This window comes from Ovis canadensis, chromosome 16, assembly GCF_042477335.2.
Source record: "Ovis canadensis isolate MfBH-ARS-UI-01 breed Bighorn chromosome 16, ARS-UI_OviCan_v2, whole genome shotgun sequence".
In the NCBI taxonomy this organism is placed as follows: domain Eukaryota; kingdom Metazoa; phylum Chordata; class Mammalia; order Artiodactyla; family Bovidae; genus Ovis; species Ovis canadensis.
In genome coordinates this window covers 15,171,245-15,187,875 of record NC_091260.1, presented here as the reverse complement: position 1 = coordinate 15,187,875, position 16,631 = coordinate 15,171,245, and the positions used below count along the sequence as shown (strand labels likewise).

General features: G+C 40.0%; 2 protein-coding genes across 3 annotated transcripts in view; one reads left to right on the top strand and one right to left on the bottom strand.

The window, feature by feature from the left end:
* LCP2 (lymphocyte cytosolic protein 2) overlaps positions 1 to 3,878 on the top strand; it is a 47,874-nt gene extending 43,996 nt beyond the window's left edge. For both annotated transcript variants that reach the window (XM_069556003.1, XM_069556002.1), the window contains exons 20-21: positions 657 to 812; positions 3,124 to 3,878. In XM_069556003.1, coding sequence (XP_069412104.1) covers positions 657 to 812; positions 3,124 to 3,246 — 279 coding nt within the window. In that variant the 3' untranslated portion in view covers positions 3,247 to 3,878. The remainder of the gene's footprint in view (positions 1 to 656; positions 813 to 3,123) is intronic.
* Positions 3,879 to 6,050: 2,172 nt separating this feature from the next.
* C16H5orf58 (chromosome 16 C5orf58 homolog) lies at positions 6,051 to 15,235 on the bottom strand. Its single transcript, XM_069556004.1, has 3 exons — positions 15,158 to 15,235; positions 12,886 to 12,979; positions 6,051 to 6,303 (listed from the first exon to the last, which is right to left on the bottom strand). The coding sequence occupies exons 2-3, from the start codon at positions 12,977 to 12,979 to the stop codon at positions 6,152 to 6,154; spliced, it is 246 nt and encodes an 81-aa protein (XP_069412105.1). The 5' UTR covers positions 15,158 to 15,235; the 3' UTR covers positions 6,051 to 6,151.
* Between the last annotated feature and the right edge of the window lie 1,396 nt (positions 15,236 to 16,631).

Genomic DNA, 16,631 nt, shown 5'->3' with positions numbered 1-16,631 from the left:
AGAAGAAGAAGCAATTTAAAGGAGTTTTTCTTAATTCATTCTATTTTAATATTAGATCTGTATAGTATTATTATACTATTATGTAGCTAATTTATGAAATGAAATTTTAAAGGATAGGCCAGATCACCACACTATTTTGGTAAATATCAGGAAAAAAGGATGATCCACATTGGTTTTTTTTTCAGGTATTTGATGATGAAACACATTATCTGGGCACCATGAGATTTTAAAATAGGTACATCTCTTAGGTATTTGGTTGTATTCTGATTTTGACTGTGGAAAGAAAGTGCATAGAATTAACTCTCAGGAGCAGGAAGAGATATCTTTAGTTAACCACTAAAGTCCTTATTTTGCTGGCTCTGTATCCACTCAACCATCTATTATTTATTATTGTAAAAAAGATTCCTTTTTCATTGAGAGCCTTCAAAGAGATCTCTTTGAAATTTGGGAATTTCTCTAATATAATCTCTGCTGCTTGCTTCTTGACAACCAAGAAATCCATGAGACATGGGACTACTGCTGTTTGGGGAGCTAATTGCTCATTACATTGTCAGCTGGTAGGTTTCACGATCTCTAGAGGATTGTGCGCTGCTCTTAGAGGCAAGAGAAGTATTGACTTTTGCTACTTCCATAATAACAAGAATCTATCCTTTTAGGACGGCACTTTCCTGGTTCGAGACAGCTCTAAAAAAACAATATCCAATCCATACGTTCTCATGGTGTTGTACAAAGATAAAGTTTACAACATCCAAATCCGTTATCAGGAGGAAAGCCAAGTTTACCTGTTGGGAACTGGACTCCGAGGGAAAGAGGTAAGGGTTGTCAAACTTCCCCCAGTTTTCTGCGTGTGCCTCTCTACACACCTACCTGCACAGAACCTGGCTGTGGGCTTCTTTGGAGGTCAACACTGCCTGGCAACTTTAGAGCTAAATTGCATTAGTGAAACCCTGCATTTACTGGGAGGAAATAAAATGTTAACAGCATCTGCCTCTGCCACAGGGTCTTTTTTACATCTTTTATTCCAGCTAGTCTAAAATCACATGTGTAACAAAAAAATGTGTAAATTAAAAATATCATTAGATGGTGCCAAAGGCAAGTCCTTTCTGACACAGAAGTCAGTTAAGTCACCTCTGTGACATGATTTTGATGTAAGGGTACAGTGTATTTATAAGGCCGTGTCTTAGATAAACATCTGGAAAAATGACTTGGGTCACTTCTCCCTAAAAACAGAGGTTAGCCCAATGAAGCTGTGCAAATTGCCAAAAACATTTCCCTCTGTTTTCCCAAGGTGTTATATTAGTCCCTTTTGGGGGTAGTAATGAGAACTGTGGAAAGAAAACCTTTCAGGGCTGCTTTTTGCAAAGGAAACTGTGGCTAAACCTAATGCTTCAAATGTGTTTTTTTAAGTTCAAAGTTCTAGGAGGAGGATCAGCTATATCAAACATTTCCAGAAGGAAACACAACTCACCCATAACTTCTACTTCACTCCAAATATTTTTAAGTTATGATTATGTGAACCAGTAGAAAAAACACATGATTTTCATCATATGTTTGAATCACTGGTTCGGGGTGGGTAGAGCTGCATCGGAGAAGGCAATGGCATCCCACTCCAGTACCCTTGCCAGGAAAATCCCATGGATGGAGGAGCCTGGTGCACTGCAGTCCATGGGTTCGCTGAGTCAGACACAACTTCCCTTTCACTTTTCACTTTCATGCACTGGAGAAGGAAATGGCAACCCACTCCAGTGTTCTTGCCCGGAGAATCCCAGGGACGGGGGAGCCTGGTGGGCTGCCGTCTATGGGGTCGCACAGAGTTGGACACGACTGAAGCGACTTAGCACCAGCAGCAGCAGAGCCGCATCGGTCCCGTAGAAGCAAAGATGTCTGCTCTCCAGGATCTCTACTGGGCTTGTGTGGAAGCACACAACTGCAAACCTCTCATTGCTGTTGCCCTGGAGGGAGGCACCTGGAAGAGTAGTCTTGGAGGAAGTGCTCAACTCTGTCTGGGGCACCTCGGTAACATCTGACTCATTTCTCAATGGACAGATGGGGGTTTCTCAGTTTGGCCCTCAGGGAAAGGGTAATACAGGTAATGAATGAAAGGACTCGCTACAGAGCTCTTGTGAGTGAGGAGGCAGCAGTGGGAACACAGCAGATTCCATGAGGGAACTGTTATGCCATACTACAGATATCTTCAGACAGCAGAGATGCTGCCTGACCTCCTGATTCCTTGTGTCTCCTAACATTATTAGTGATTTAGAGGAGGGACACAAAAACCAAAACCAAGTCACAAATAGAACAATGCTCCTGAAATCCAATGATCGGTGTCCTTATAAAAAGAGGGAGATAAACGATGAGGCCCCATATTCAGTAGCCTATGATAAACCATAAACCATAATGGAAAACAATATGAAAAAGATATACATATATCTTAATCACTTTGCTATACATCAGAAACTAACACAACATTATAAATCAACTATTCTGGAATAAAAAATAAACAAGAACAATCCTAAGGCAAAGCTATCATAATTAGACTCTCCCTCTATCTCTCACTGTATATAATGTATATAACCCCCTGCTGCTGCTGCTGCTGCTGCTGCTGCTGCTGCTGCTGCTGCTAAGTCGCTTCAGTCGTGTCCGACTCTGTGCAACCCCATAGACGGCAGCCCACCAGGCTCCCCCGTCCCTGGGATTCTCCAAGCAAGAACACTGGAGTGGGTTGCCATTTCCTTCTCCAATGCATGAAAGTGAAAAGTGAAAGTGAAGTCACTCAGTCATGTCTGACTCTTAGTGACTCCATGGACTGCAGCCCACCAGGCTCCTCCATCCATAGGGTTTTCCAGGCTAGAGTACCGGAATGGGGTGCCATAACCCCCTACGTGAAGTTAAATAACATATACATAAATACATACTTGTCTTTTATCCATAGTTTGCTGAATGTTGGTGAGGAATTTTTTTCAAAGTTGCATAGCAGAAATCATTAAAATCTTTGCCAAATTTTATATAGATTGATAATCCCCATAGTACAAGAGGTAGGATGTTATGCAGATTTTAAAAAAAACTGCAAAATTCATGCTACACATTCAAATGCTGATTTTCTTCCTATTTTGAATCTTTCAGGACTTTCTGTCTGTGTCAGATATTATCGACTACTTCAGAAAAATGCCGCTTCTGCTTATTGATGGGAAAAACCGAGGTTCCAGATACCAGTGCACGTTAACGTATGCTGCAAGTTATCCCTAGCAAGTTAGCCAAGCAAACGAATCTTCCTCCTGCCTCTGTCCCAGCATGGGAAGATCAGTCAGCCTTGGTGAACAGTCAAACACTTAGGACTGAATTGAACCCCTTCAACGTGAATATAAGGGTTTTGTCCTTTCACTTATGAAAGTATTTGAAATGAAGACTGTCAAATATCCCATAATTTATTTATTTTTCTTCAATGTTTGTAAAGTGCATGAGTAATAATGTTCACACTTGAAGTCTAACAGTGCACTGTAATGATTCATTTTAAAAACATGTGTATTTTTGAATACCCATGTCCAAGTACATTAGTTTGCACACCTATAGAGACAATTTGGGGCAAGTTTAGAAACACTGAAATGGTAACAGATTTTGGTAACACATGAAACGGATTTTTAAACTAGCCAATCCTTTGTCAGTCAAAAGCAATCATCAATTTTATATGTATAATTTGAAATTACTAAAATTGACTTTCTTGGCAGCAATAATTTAAGAAGCTTCAAAAGCATTTCATCCTTTCTTAGTTCATGTTTTTGCTGGAGAGTAGGGATTTTTTTGTATACTTTTTTTATGGAAAAGATAAATGCATGTTGGAATAACTTCCTGGAATTAAAATTAATTTGACTTCTGCTTCACTTTTTGATTCCTAAAACAATTTATTGACTTAATTTTTTAACTGTTATTTTCCTATTTTAAAGCAAATTTAAGCTACAAATACCAAAAGAAAACATTTTAAATTAGAATAAGGCTTTGGCATCAAATACACCAGATTTAATTTCATCACATCTGACATCCTCATCCTCTCTCTTCCACCTTTACCCAACTCTGAAAGTATCAAGTGATGTGATTTTTACCAACGTCTTCCTGGGAAGATGAAAGAGCAATTTATGTATACATGGAAAAGTTTAATCAGACTTTCCAATTAGATACCTTTCTTCTATTTTTATCCCCCCTGCCATCTGTTATAAAGCCATTATCTTCACCCTTCCCCCAAAGGCTTTATAAATTCTTCAAAGCAATTCAGTTCTTTCCTTCAACTTACATATCCCATTTAATAAAAAATGGTAAGCAATTTCACAAGACGAAAACTTCACATTCACTTAAGTTTTCCCTTTTGAGGCCTTGGTTGTCATTCCACAACTTGTATTAATAACAAATTTTTTTGTCTTCTTGGTTTTATCTATGAGTTTTATAAGCCACAAATAATATCTTATATTTTCATTTTCATGAAATTGTAGAAAGACCACTGGAAGAGATATTGGAAGTCATCTAGTTAAAAGTAATGATTTGCCAAGATAAAGAATCTGTGGAGACTTTTAATCAATGATGATAGACAAGACGCTTAACAAAACTTCATCCTTACAAACTAGAAGTTCTCAAATCAGGACCCAGCACTCAGGAACTCTAAAACTGAAAGACCTGCATCACTTACAGCATGTTTATTCAACAGGATATTCAGTGAGCATTTATTTCATGGTTATTCTGTGCACTGAGCTGGGTGCTAGGTAGTGAGCATAGAAAACTCTGCAGGTTCTGGTACGGAGTGAGCTGACCTTGTGCCTTGCTTCGTGGTATTCTATACTTAATGTTCAAAAATTTCTAAAATCAAGAACACAGTAGATTTCAAGGCAACTATCTTGTAGTGAATAATGTTTACAAGGTAAACAGATGCTTATTATTTTAAGTTGCTGCTGGTGGAAAGGGGTAGAAAACCTATTCCACTGCAATAACTGAAATGAGTTGTGAGGATCTGATGTTTTTATGACAAGCATTCTTCCTCCCCTGCTTCAGGCCATGGCAACTCTATTCTTTTGGTGGGGCCTTTCTTTCTCTAGAGGGTTTCCCAGGTGGCTCAGTGGTCGAGAATCTACCAATGCAGGAGACGCAGGTCCGATCCCTGGGTTGGTAAGGTCCCCTGGAGGAGGAAACGGCCACTCACTTCAGTATTCTTGCCTGGGAAATCCCATGCACAGAGAAGCCTGGTGAGCTACAATCCACGGAGGTCGCAAAGAGTTGGACACCACTGAGTGGCTGAGCAGGCACGCAGTGCTCCTTTTCCACTGGCCTGGCCTGTGTCCCAGCCTTAAACGCAGCTGCTCAGGACCCTTCTTAACTGAAGCTGGCCCAGTCGCGACCCTTCTCTGGGCTGTTAAACACAGAGGCTAAGACAAAGGCCCTCTCTTTTCTCTGGGGCCTCCAGAAGATAATGCTGTACACCCACCACAGCTCTCTTCTCTTCTGCCTGTTACATGGGGCGATGAGTCTCTAATAGGAAAGGGTATAGACCAGTGCACAGGAACAGAACCAGGGCAGAGATATCTGGTGGATTAGTGAAGGCCCTGAAATCTATCTCAACCATGGGCTTTCAAGTCACATGACCTAATAAATGATTTAGCTAGCTTGAGTTGTTTTTGACACTTGCTACCAGGAGACACCTGATTAATATAAACCCATACCATACATTTATAATTTTGGAGAAGGAAATGGCAACCCACTCCAGTATCCTTGCCTGGAAAATCTCATGGACAGAGGAGCCTGGTATGCTGCAGTCCATGGGGTCGCAAAGAGTCAGGCACAACTGAGCGACTAACAATAACGCTAACTCTAACTATACCATACATTTATAATTTAGTAGCTCTCTTTCAATCTAAGCCAAATTCAAGCACAGAGTATAGGATGAGCAGTGCCTCATGACCAACTTCCTATGCAATGCTCTTGCCATTGGTGAAATAAATTAGCCATTTCTTGGAACATTAAAACGAGAGAAGCCTACAAGAGCATGAAATGATTATTTACAATTCAACACATTTTTCTTTTTTTAATTGAATATATTAGTAAACTCAATTCTCCTAGAAACAGGTTGATTCAACAATAAAAAGTCACAAATTTACAACAAATAAATAAAAAATCAGATTAAAAAACTATCAGAAGCAAGGGATACATCTGACACTTTAGACTCTTCAAAGTGGGGGCTGTTTCTTTCTGTTTCCTTTAAGTCATCTGTCTTCACAGGATGACTAAAATGTAGGGTAAGGTCACAAAGCAGTAACTGGGAGAGTTCTGTGTAAAAGAAAAAAAAATTAATAATATAAGACACTATATTGTAACACATATGTCACAGGCAACTATTATTACTTTAAGTTGCTATTTCTAATTATTAATTTAATTTTTAAGTGATTATTGCTTAAACCACAATTTAGATGTGCCAAATTTTGACTTAGAGTCAAATTTATACACCGCAAAATAAACATGACATAGAAGCTTACTAGAAGGGCTCTTTAGCTCAAATTGTCAGATGTTTTACTACACTGCAATTTGATTTATGCAAATGTATGTATTTTTTAAATTACTAGTTTTATCTGCAATACATGCATACAGTATAAAGAATCAAATAAAGCATGTTACCAAAAGAGCAGTTCCTATCTCCCAGAGGCAACCACTTTTGATGTTTTTGGAGCTCATTTTGTTTTTGTGGGGTTTGTGTGTGTGTGTGTGTTGTGTGTTGCATTTTTGTTTATTTTGGGAGGGGTGGTATTTAACCTCCATATCTCTAAATGATATTCATGTTTTTTCTCAATTTTAGGTATTTGCTTTTGCCCACAGAAGAATAAAATATAGCTCTTTCCACTTATCACTATTCATCCAATATATTTGAGTATAATTTTTCTTAGCTCAGTATTTAATGTTTAATTTTTTTATTATACATTCTTTACAGTTGAGTCTTGTAGGACATTTCCCTTCCTGCAAGCTTCCACCTAACCACAGTTAATAATTGTTTCCTTTTTTCATTGCTTAATTACCATGGATGTATTCCAAGTTTCCGCAGTTGGGTAAATCTCCTTCCTGTATAGTCCAGAGCTTTTACTGTTCTACTGTTGAAAGTCTCTCCTCTCCTAGAGCCTTCTCATCAGCTCTAGTTTGGACTGACAGCTCTCTAGAAAGCTGTACAGTTCACATCTTGGGAATTCCCTTCACCACTATCCAATGGACTCTTTTCACCCCTCCCTTGTGTGGAGTATCTTTCTTCCAGAATCTCATGTCTCTCTCTCTCTTTTTTTTTTTTTTTTTTGGTCTATTCCTTTGGTGGAATACAACCAAGGTAACTTTCTAAGGTAGGGAAATGTATATGTCTGAAAGTTTCTCTCTCTACACCAATGCTTAATAGATTGACTGGTTTTAGCAATCTAGGCTGGACATCACTTTTCTTTAGATTTCCAAAGGCAGTGCTGCACTTTCTCTTAGCTTCCAGTGTTTCTATGGGCAAATTTCATATAATTCTAATTCTTAGTCACTGTTTCTCTTTAGAAGATTTAAGAATCATGTTGTTCTTCCAGTGTTCCGAAATTTTGTAGTATTGTATTTTAGTATAAGACTATTTTTATCTACTGTGCTGGGCTCTTTCATTGTAAAAAAAATATCCTTCAGCTCTGGAAAATTTTCTCAGATTATTTCTTTAATGAATTCCTCCTCATTCATTGTCTGTGTTCTTTCTTTCTAACACTCTACTTATAGAATGTTAGACTTCCTTGTCCATCTGTTTTTTTGCTCTACACTCAAGGGAATTTTCTTCATTTAATCTTTCAACCATTCTCTAGAGTTTATTTCTATTGTCACACTTTTAATTTTGTTCTCCAAATATTTTTATAGTATCCTATTCCCTTTTCATAAATGTAGCATCTTCTTTTACTTCTCTGTGGATATTAATGATAGTTTCTTAAGAGTTTTTAATTTTCACTTGTAATCTTTTTCTCCTCACTGATTGAATCTACTTACTGGTTCCGTCTCTGCTTTTCATATTAGATGTTTTCCTCAAACATCTTTTTTTCCATAGTTGTCTGCTCATATTTAAGACTATCGTTCCAAAAAGACAATTAGAATTTCTTTCCCGTGGCAATTATTGTGTGGTGATCTGGCTGGGTGTTTTGTTGAGGAAACTCAGTTCTGAGTATCTTTAGGTCTTTTCTCTTAGGCTTATCAGATTCCCGAAAGGAAAATCTGCCTGAGTGTATAAATCTGGCTGCCAGCGTTTTGTAGCCAAGTGGGGAAAGAAAGTCAATGGGTTATGTAAGAAAGTCTTATGGATTTTGTAAGTCAATATGTAAACTTTGTCTTAAGACCCTTGTTTTTAGTACTACTATTTCCTTCAACTTGTGAGACTTTAAGTCCCAGGTCTACCAGCTGTGTAACTCTGGGAAAGTTAGTTAATCCCTTTATATCTATTTCTATATCTGTAAATGTCAACTGAACTGAAATGTCAATGGTAATATTTCCAACCTCATAAGGTTGTTACAGCAATTCAGTCCATTTATGTAGAGCTCTTGGAAGAGTATCTGAATTATGGTAGATGCTATAAGGGTTAGTTATTGACATTAATACTTCTGGGAGAAAGTGGGGGTAACAGAGTATTTGTTTAATCTTCCATATTTACCAGAAGTCTACCTTCCTAGTCTGGCTCTATTAGTCCTTTGTATCTTCACTGCCTGCCTATCCCACAACTTTTCAGGAAAACATTGATCAAATTTATTCTATTTGACCTCATGAAAGAATAACTGCCAAACTAGAACAGTCAATCTAGTTTGAGAAGAATCTAAAGCTTCTCTAATTGTTTTAAATAAGTGCAAGCATCTCAAAATCAATTATTCATTTAATAAATGTTGGCCAAAAGCATACTATATAAAGGCACTGGGTTAAGTGCTAGGAATAACCTTAAGAGATGGGATAAGTAAGCAACATACAATTACAATATAGTATGATAGGTGATATGAGAAAGTAGAAGAAATGACATACTGGCTTCAAAAAAAGTTTTCCAATGTAAGTAACTGTGACTTATAAGTAGCAGTTAACCTGGTTGACTGTGCCAAAGCCTCTGACTGTGTGGATCACAATAAACTGTGGAAAATTCTGAGAGAGATGGGAATACCAGACCACCTGACCTGCCTCTTGAGAAACCTATATGCAGGTCAGGAAGCAACAGTTAGAACCGGACATGGAACAACAGACTGGTTCCAAATAGGAAAAGGAGTACGCAAAGGATGTATATTGTCACCCTGCTTATTTAACTTATATGCAGAGTACATCATGAGAAACGCTGGGCTGGAAGAAGCACAAGCTGGAATCAAGATTGCCGGGAGAAATATCAATAACCTCAGATATGCAGATGATACCACACTTATGGCAGAAAGTGAAGAGGAACTAAAAAGCCTCTTGATGAAAGTGAAAGAGGAGAGTGAAAAAGTTAGCTTAAAGCTCAAGATTCAGAAAACGAAGACCATAGCATCTGGTCCCATCACTTCATGGGAATTAGATGGGGAAACAGTGGAAACAGTGGCAGACTTTATTTTTCTGGGCTCCAAAAGAACTGCAGATGGTGACTGCAGCCATGAAATTAAAAGACGCTTACTCCTTGGAAGAAAAGTTATAACCAACCTAGATAGCATATTCAAAAGCAGAGACATTACTTTGCTGACAAAGGTCTGTCTAGTCAAGGCTATGGTTTTTCCAGTAGTCATGTATGGATGTGAGAGTTGGACTGTGAAGAGAGCTGAGCACTGAAGAACTGATTCTTTTGAACTGTGGAGTTGGAGAAGACTCTTGAGAGTCCCTTGGACTGCAAGGAGATCCAACGAGTCCGTTCTAAAGGAGATCAGTCCTGGGTATTCTTTGGAAGGACTGATGCTAAAGCTGAAACTCCAGTACTTTGGCCACCTCATGCAAAGAGTTGACTCATTGGAAAAAGACTCTGATGCTGGGTGGGATTGGGGTCAGGAGGAGAAGGGGACGACAGAGGATGAGATGGCTGGATGGCATCACCAACTTGATGGACGTGAGTTTGAGTGAACTCTGGGAGTTGGTGATGGACAGGGAGGCCTGGTGTGCTGCAATTCATGGGGTCGCAAAGAGTCGAACAGGATTGAGTGACTGAACTGAACTGAACCAGGTGAGGTGGAGGTGGGGAGGCAACCTATGGAGGTGGAGTGGGCATTTCAGGAGAAGATGCATGTAATAATTAACACACAGCCACAAAAGAAGAGCAAACATGTAGATATGCAGATAGTTGAATGTGGCTGGAATCTGGAATGTGTAGGGAATGAAGAATGAGGTAACAGAAAGGAGAGGTAGGCAGGGTCTGATCTCAAGGTCTTATAGTCCATTTTAGGAGGTCTGGACTTAGTCCTGAGGACAATGATGAGCCAATGAGCATTTTTAGCAGATTTATATTTCAGAAAGGTAATCCTTGCTGTTGAGATTGCTTTTGAGAGATGATGAATTAAGCAAAGGTAACCCTATTCCTTTACATCGGACTCCTCACAGCCTCTGTTAATATGTACTGTGAATTTGTGACAGAATTATTTAGCATAAAGCCCTTCCCAAAATTATTTGATCATCAGTTCACTGATTCCATTTATAATATCTATTAATATCACCTGAGACAGCAGTATTCTTGGATCAGTCCATGAAATGCTTGGGAAATGCTTCAGTCAGTTCAGTCGCTCAGTAGTGTCTGACTCTTTGTGGCCCCATGGACCACAGCATGCCAGGCTTCCCTGTCCATCACCAATCCCAGATTTACTCAAACACATGTCCATTGAGTCGGTAATGCCATCCAACCATCTCATCCTCTGTCATCTCCTTCTCCTCCACCTTCAATCTTTTCCAGCATCAGGATCTTTTCAAATGAGTCAGTTCTTTGTATCAGGTGGCCAAAATATTGGAGTTTCAGCTTCAGCATCAGTCCTTCCAATGAATATTCAGGACTGATTTCCTTTAGGATGGACTAGTTGGATCTCCTTGTTGTCCAAGGGACTCTCAAGAGTCTTCTCCAACACCACAGTTCAAAAGCGACAATTCTTCAGTGCTCAGCTTTCTTTACAGTCTAACTCTCACATCCATACATGACTACTAGAAAAACCATAGCTTTGACTAGATGGACCTTTGTTGGCAAACTAATGTCTCTGCTTTTTAATATGCTGTCTAGGTTGGTCATAGCTTTTCTTCCGAGGAGCAAGCATCTTTTAATTTCATGGCTGTAGCCACCATCTGCAGTGATTTTGGAGCCCCCCAAATAAAATCTGTCACTGTTTCCATTGTTTCCCCATCTATTTGCCATTAAGTGATGCCATGATCTTAGTTTTCTGAATGTTGAGTTTTAAGCCAACTTTTTCACTCTCCTCTTTCACTTTCATCAAGAGTATCTTTAGTTTTGTTCGCTTTCTGCCATAAATGTGGGAAATGCTTAGGAGAATACATGCAAAAACATAACAGGCACTCCCTACTTGGTGCCCAACTAACAGCCACTTCCCTCTTCTTCCTGGGGCACAACATGACTGCACTTGAGGTGATCCTCTCCCCAGTTTCAGCAGTATGTTCTGACTGGTCTAAACTGGTTGTGGCAGTCCTAGTCTCCTTGGTGGTAACTGCTGTAGGATATACATGTGGTGCAAATCTGGCCAATGAAAGGAAAGGGAAAATGTGCTAGAGGGATCTGGAGAAAGGATTATTTAAGAGACACAGGCAGAGAGAATGTCTGTATATGATCATGTTTGCAGGTAATGACCACGAGAAGTGATAAACGGAGTGAACATAACAGAGCAGAAAATATGAAAACCTAACACCTGATGAGACCTTTAAAACCCTGAATTAACTTTAGGGTTGCCCAACCTTGAATCTTATTATTATTTCTTTGTTGCACAATCAGTGTAATTGGTATTTTGTTACTTGTAGAAAGGTCTTTTAACTGACACAGAGGCTGTCTTCATATATCAAGAGTTGTCATAAGAATAACTACATATTAAGTGCTTTTCATGGTTAGAAAAATGACCAATGGGTGAAAGGAATAGGGAAAATATTTCAGCTAGTCTATGATGAAACACTGTGTAATATAGAATAGACTGGTAACAGAGAGAGTTTTCCAACACAGAGAGAGTTTTTCTCAACACAGGAAATGTTTGGTCAAGAATAGATGAAATATTCAATCATAGAAATTCTACATGCCTGGAATAAAATTACAGAATATGTCTGTAAGGTGAGTGACTAAATATCATGATCTATAAGGTCTAATCCTACTAGAATCATCAATTCACACAAACAAGCAAACTTACAAGTTTTGACTTAGAAGGAACTTTAGAGACTTAGTAATGATTAGTGGATAAAGATACTGAATTTTGCAGACTGTGACATCACTGTGTAATAGTTTGTTGAAGGGAAGGATGAGGAGTAAATTTAAAGGGGTTAGTTAGACATCATAAGGTTTCTATAAGGAGGAGAATGGGACCACTGAGGATGAGATGGTTGGATGGCATCACCGACTCCATGGACATGAGTTTGAGCAAGCTCCAGGAGTTGGTGATGGACAGGGAAGGCTGGCATGCTGCAGTCCATGGAGTTGCAGAGTCGGACATGACTGAGTGACAGAACTGAAGCTTTTTATAAAATGTTGGGGATGAAAATTCAAGTCTGCTATCTTTCAGGTCAATGCTCAAACATAATGCATCTTCAGAGTTCATACTACATTGTAAACATGGCTTAAGAAATAGAGAAATCCTAATGAATAGGCAAAATTCAGTTACACCTGGCAGAAGCACAAATTGACTACTTTTTATAACAATGAGTTGCAAACATTTTAATTCAGTGATTACTACTTACCATTCAGTTTCTTTAGCTCCAAAGAAATTGTGTTAATGTTTTTAATTATGGCTTCCACATTTAGTTTACGGTCAGTAACATTATTCTTAATCATCTGGTTCGAAAAGAGAAACAATGTACAAATCAGAAGTATGTATGTATACTTTAAAAACACATGAAAAGTTGCCCAACATCACTCATTATCAGAGAAATGCAAATCAAAACCACAATGAGGTACCATTTCACACCAGTCAGAATGGCTGCGATCCAAAAGTCTACAAGCAATAAATGCTGGAGAGGGTGTGGAGAAAAGGGAATGCTCTTACACTGTTGGTGGGAATGCAAACTAGTACAGCCACTATGGAGAACAGTGTGGAGATTCCTTTAAAAACTGGAAATAGAACTGCCATATGACCCAGCAATCCCACTGCTGGGCATGCACACCGAGGAAACCAGAATTGAGACACGTGTACTCCAATGTTCATTGCAGCATTGTTTATAATAGCCAGGACATGGAAGCAACCTAGATTTCCATCAGCAGATGAATGGATAAGAAAGTTGTGGTACATATACACAATGGAGTATTACTCAGTCATTAAAAAGAATACATTTGAATCAGTTCTAATGAGGTGGATGAAACTGGAACCGATTATACAGAGTGAAGTAAGCCAGAAAGAAAAACACCAATACAGTATACTAACGCATATATATGGAATTTAGAAAGATGGTAACAATAACCCTGTATACTAGACAGCAAAAGAGACACAGATGTATAGAATAGTCTTTTGGACTCTGTGGGAGAGGGCAAGGGTGGGATGATTTGGGAGAATGGCATTGAAAAATGTATAATACCATATAAGAAACAAATCACCAGTCTAGGTTCGATGCAGCATACAGGATGCTTGGGGCTGGTGCACTGGGATGACCCAGAGAGATGGTTTGGGAAGGGAGGTGGGAGGGGGGTTCAGGATTGGGAACACGTGTACACCCATGGCAGATTCACGTTGATGTGTGGCAAAACCAATACAGTATTGTAAAGTAAAATAAAATAAAAATAAATAAATAAATAAATAAAAATACTCAAATTTTCAGCACTTCTGGAAGAAGAAAATCTGTTATTACTAAAATTTTAGTGAAATTATAGTTTCTTTAAATGGTTAGAATTCTCACACAGGAAGTCATCAACTTGTTACTATTTTTCCAACTGAAAACACCTCGAACCAGAATTCTTAGGATGAGGCTGCTTCTTTAATCAAACCATATCCATACAATGGAGCCCTTACAATAGAAATACAGATGTCCCCATTTCAGAATTCCTCAGAACTTGTAAAACTACCTTGTGTCTGGGTGCTCAGTTGCTTCAGTCCTTTCTGATCTTTGCCCTTCTATGTACTGTATCCTCGGAGAAGGTGATGGCACCCCACCCCCGTACTCTTGCCTGGAAAATCCCATGGACGGAGGAGCCTGGAAGGCTGCAGTCCATGGGGTTGCTAAGAGTTGGACACTACTGAGCGACTTCACTTTCACTTTTTCACTTTCATGCATTGGAGAAGGAAATGGCAACCCACTCCAGTGTTCTTGCCTGGAGAATCCCAGGGATGGGGGAGCCTGGTGGGCTGCTGTCTATGGGGTCGCACAGGGTTCGACACTGACTGAAGCGACTTAGCAGCAGCAGCAGCAGTACTGTATCCTACCAGGCTCCTCTGTCCATCAGATTCTCCAGGTAAGGATACTGGAGTGGGTTGCCATGCCCTCCAGAGATCCAACCTGTGTCTCCAGCATTGCAGAAGGATTCTTTACTGCTGAAACACTGGGGAAGCCCATAAACTTCCTTACAATTTAGCAATCTCATAATATCTTCTCTACTTTTATTTATGTAAGCATCATTTTCTAACTTATGCTTGAATGACAGGGTCCATATATGATTTATTTAAGTACATATTAAAGCATAAAATAAGACACAGTTATAATGCCTTGACTAAGAAGATGGCAACATGGACACTTCTACTTTAGCTTTGGGAGTTAGGGCAATGCATATTTTAATTCAGCTGAGATACATTAATCAACAGATTACTCCTTTATAGTACAAAACATATGTTTAGTCAGTTGTGTCAGATATAAACATATGGAGATGTTTCTAGGTCATTCACTAAAAATTAACCTTAGTCATTCAAGTATCTCAAAATAGCTTGAATAAACCACAATTAGTGCACACAACTTCAGAAATACAGAATATGGGAAGTTATGCCTTATGCTGCTTGTCCAAAAAAAAAAAAAAAGAGAACAAACTAACCTTGGAATCAATTCTTTGACTCTGCCTTTTCCTGAGTCAAGGAAATTTATCCTATTTCACTCACTTCAGAGCCACTGTAAAAGAAATAAATTGTCCGCTCTCCAGACAATGAATAAAATACACTTTGCATCCGCCTACAAGCCCCTAGGTGCTCAAAATCGAATGGCAGCTATCTTACTTGGGTATAGCAAAGCCAGATACACAGGTCTGTGGAGAAAGTAAAGATGATAAAAAGCAAAGGCGGTGGGTTGGGGATGGCAGAGTTTAAGAACTTTAAAGAAATGAATGCAAAAATAGAAGTAAAAACCCTGAGGTAAGTAGAAACTAAATGGAAGGAGAAATGCCCAAGAAAGTTGACCCCACTCTGGGTTCCAGTTATCCAGGACCCTCAGGTGTCCAGAGGTAGGTGGGGTCAAAGGGCAACGTGGCAAGGGGACGGGACCCTTTGGACTAGATCGAGGCCAGAGCTGGCCAACCCTTCTCCAGGAAGCTCCGACAGGCCATCACCCTGAGACTGGAGAGGCCTGCCAAGCGGCGCTTCTCCAGGAGGTGGAAAGTGGAGACCAGGATCGGGGCCCAATAGCACTGGAGCACTCCATACCATAGACTGAAGGCATGAATGCAAGTAAGGCCCTATCCCGGGACCAAAGGCCAGGAGGCCAGGCTGTCCCCGTAAAGGGGGATCATTATCCTCTTCCCGTTCTAAAAGCCATGCCCTAAGAATTAAAGATTTTAAAATTTAAAAAATAAAAAACTAAAAATTAAAAACAAAAAAAAAAAAAAATAAAAGCCATGCCCTCCTTCTAGTCTGACGCCCGGGAGGAGCCTCAGGTCTGGGGCCACAGTCTAGGGTCTGAAGATGGCGCCTGCGGCAGCCTCGAAGATTCCGCAGCCCTCCGCTCCCAAACCAGATCGGAACAAAGCGAAGCAGACTCAACGGACGCGCCCGGACCCACCCAGCCAACCATCCCTTGTTGACTCAACACACGACCGTGCCTGTGAGGAAAGCGGGCTCTTGGGAGCCACAGGCGGAGAGACCTTGCCAACTGCACTGGGTCCGGGCTGAAGATGAAACTTGAGGCAGCCTGGACAGGTCAACAGTCTTCACCTACACCACACAGACCACAGATGGATTAGGATTAGTTAAAACCCAGTAACCCAGGCCAGCCCACAACCCGGACCTTGTGGGGACGCACCAATTTCTCCCTGTTAAGTGGACAGAGCGAGAGTTGGGCCGAGGAAGTGAGATTGGGCTTCCTGATTGGTCAGTGTCTTTTCCTGGTGCATCCTGGGAGTTGTAGTCCCAGGCGAGGCCCCTGCAGAGAAAGTTCTGGTTGCGTGGCAGGAAGTGACTAGCATTACTGTGTGGGCAGAGGAGGACAGTGAGAAGGCATTTTGCCGACTGTTGTGCCAGGCGCTGGGCTAGGTGCTTTACAGCTCTTATTTACCTTTAATTTTCACAGAATAGGAGTGT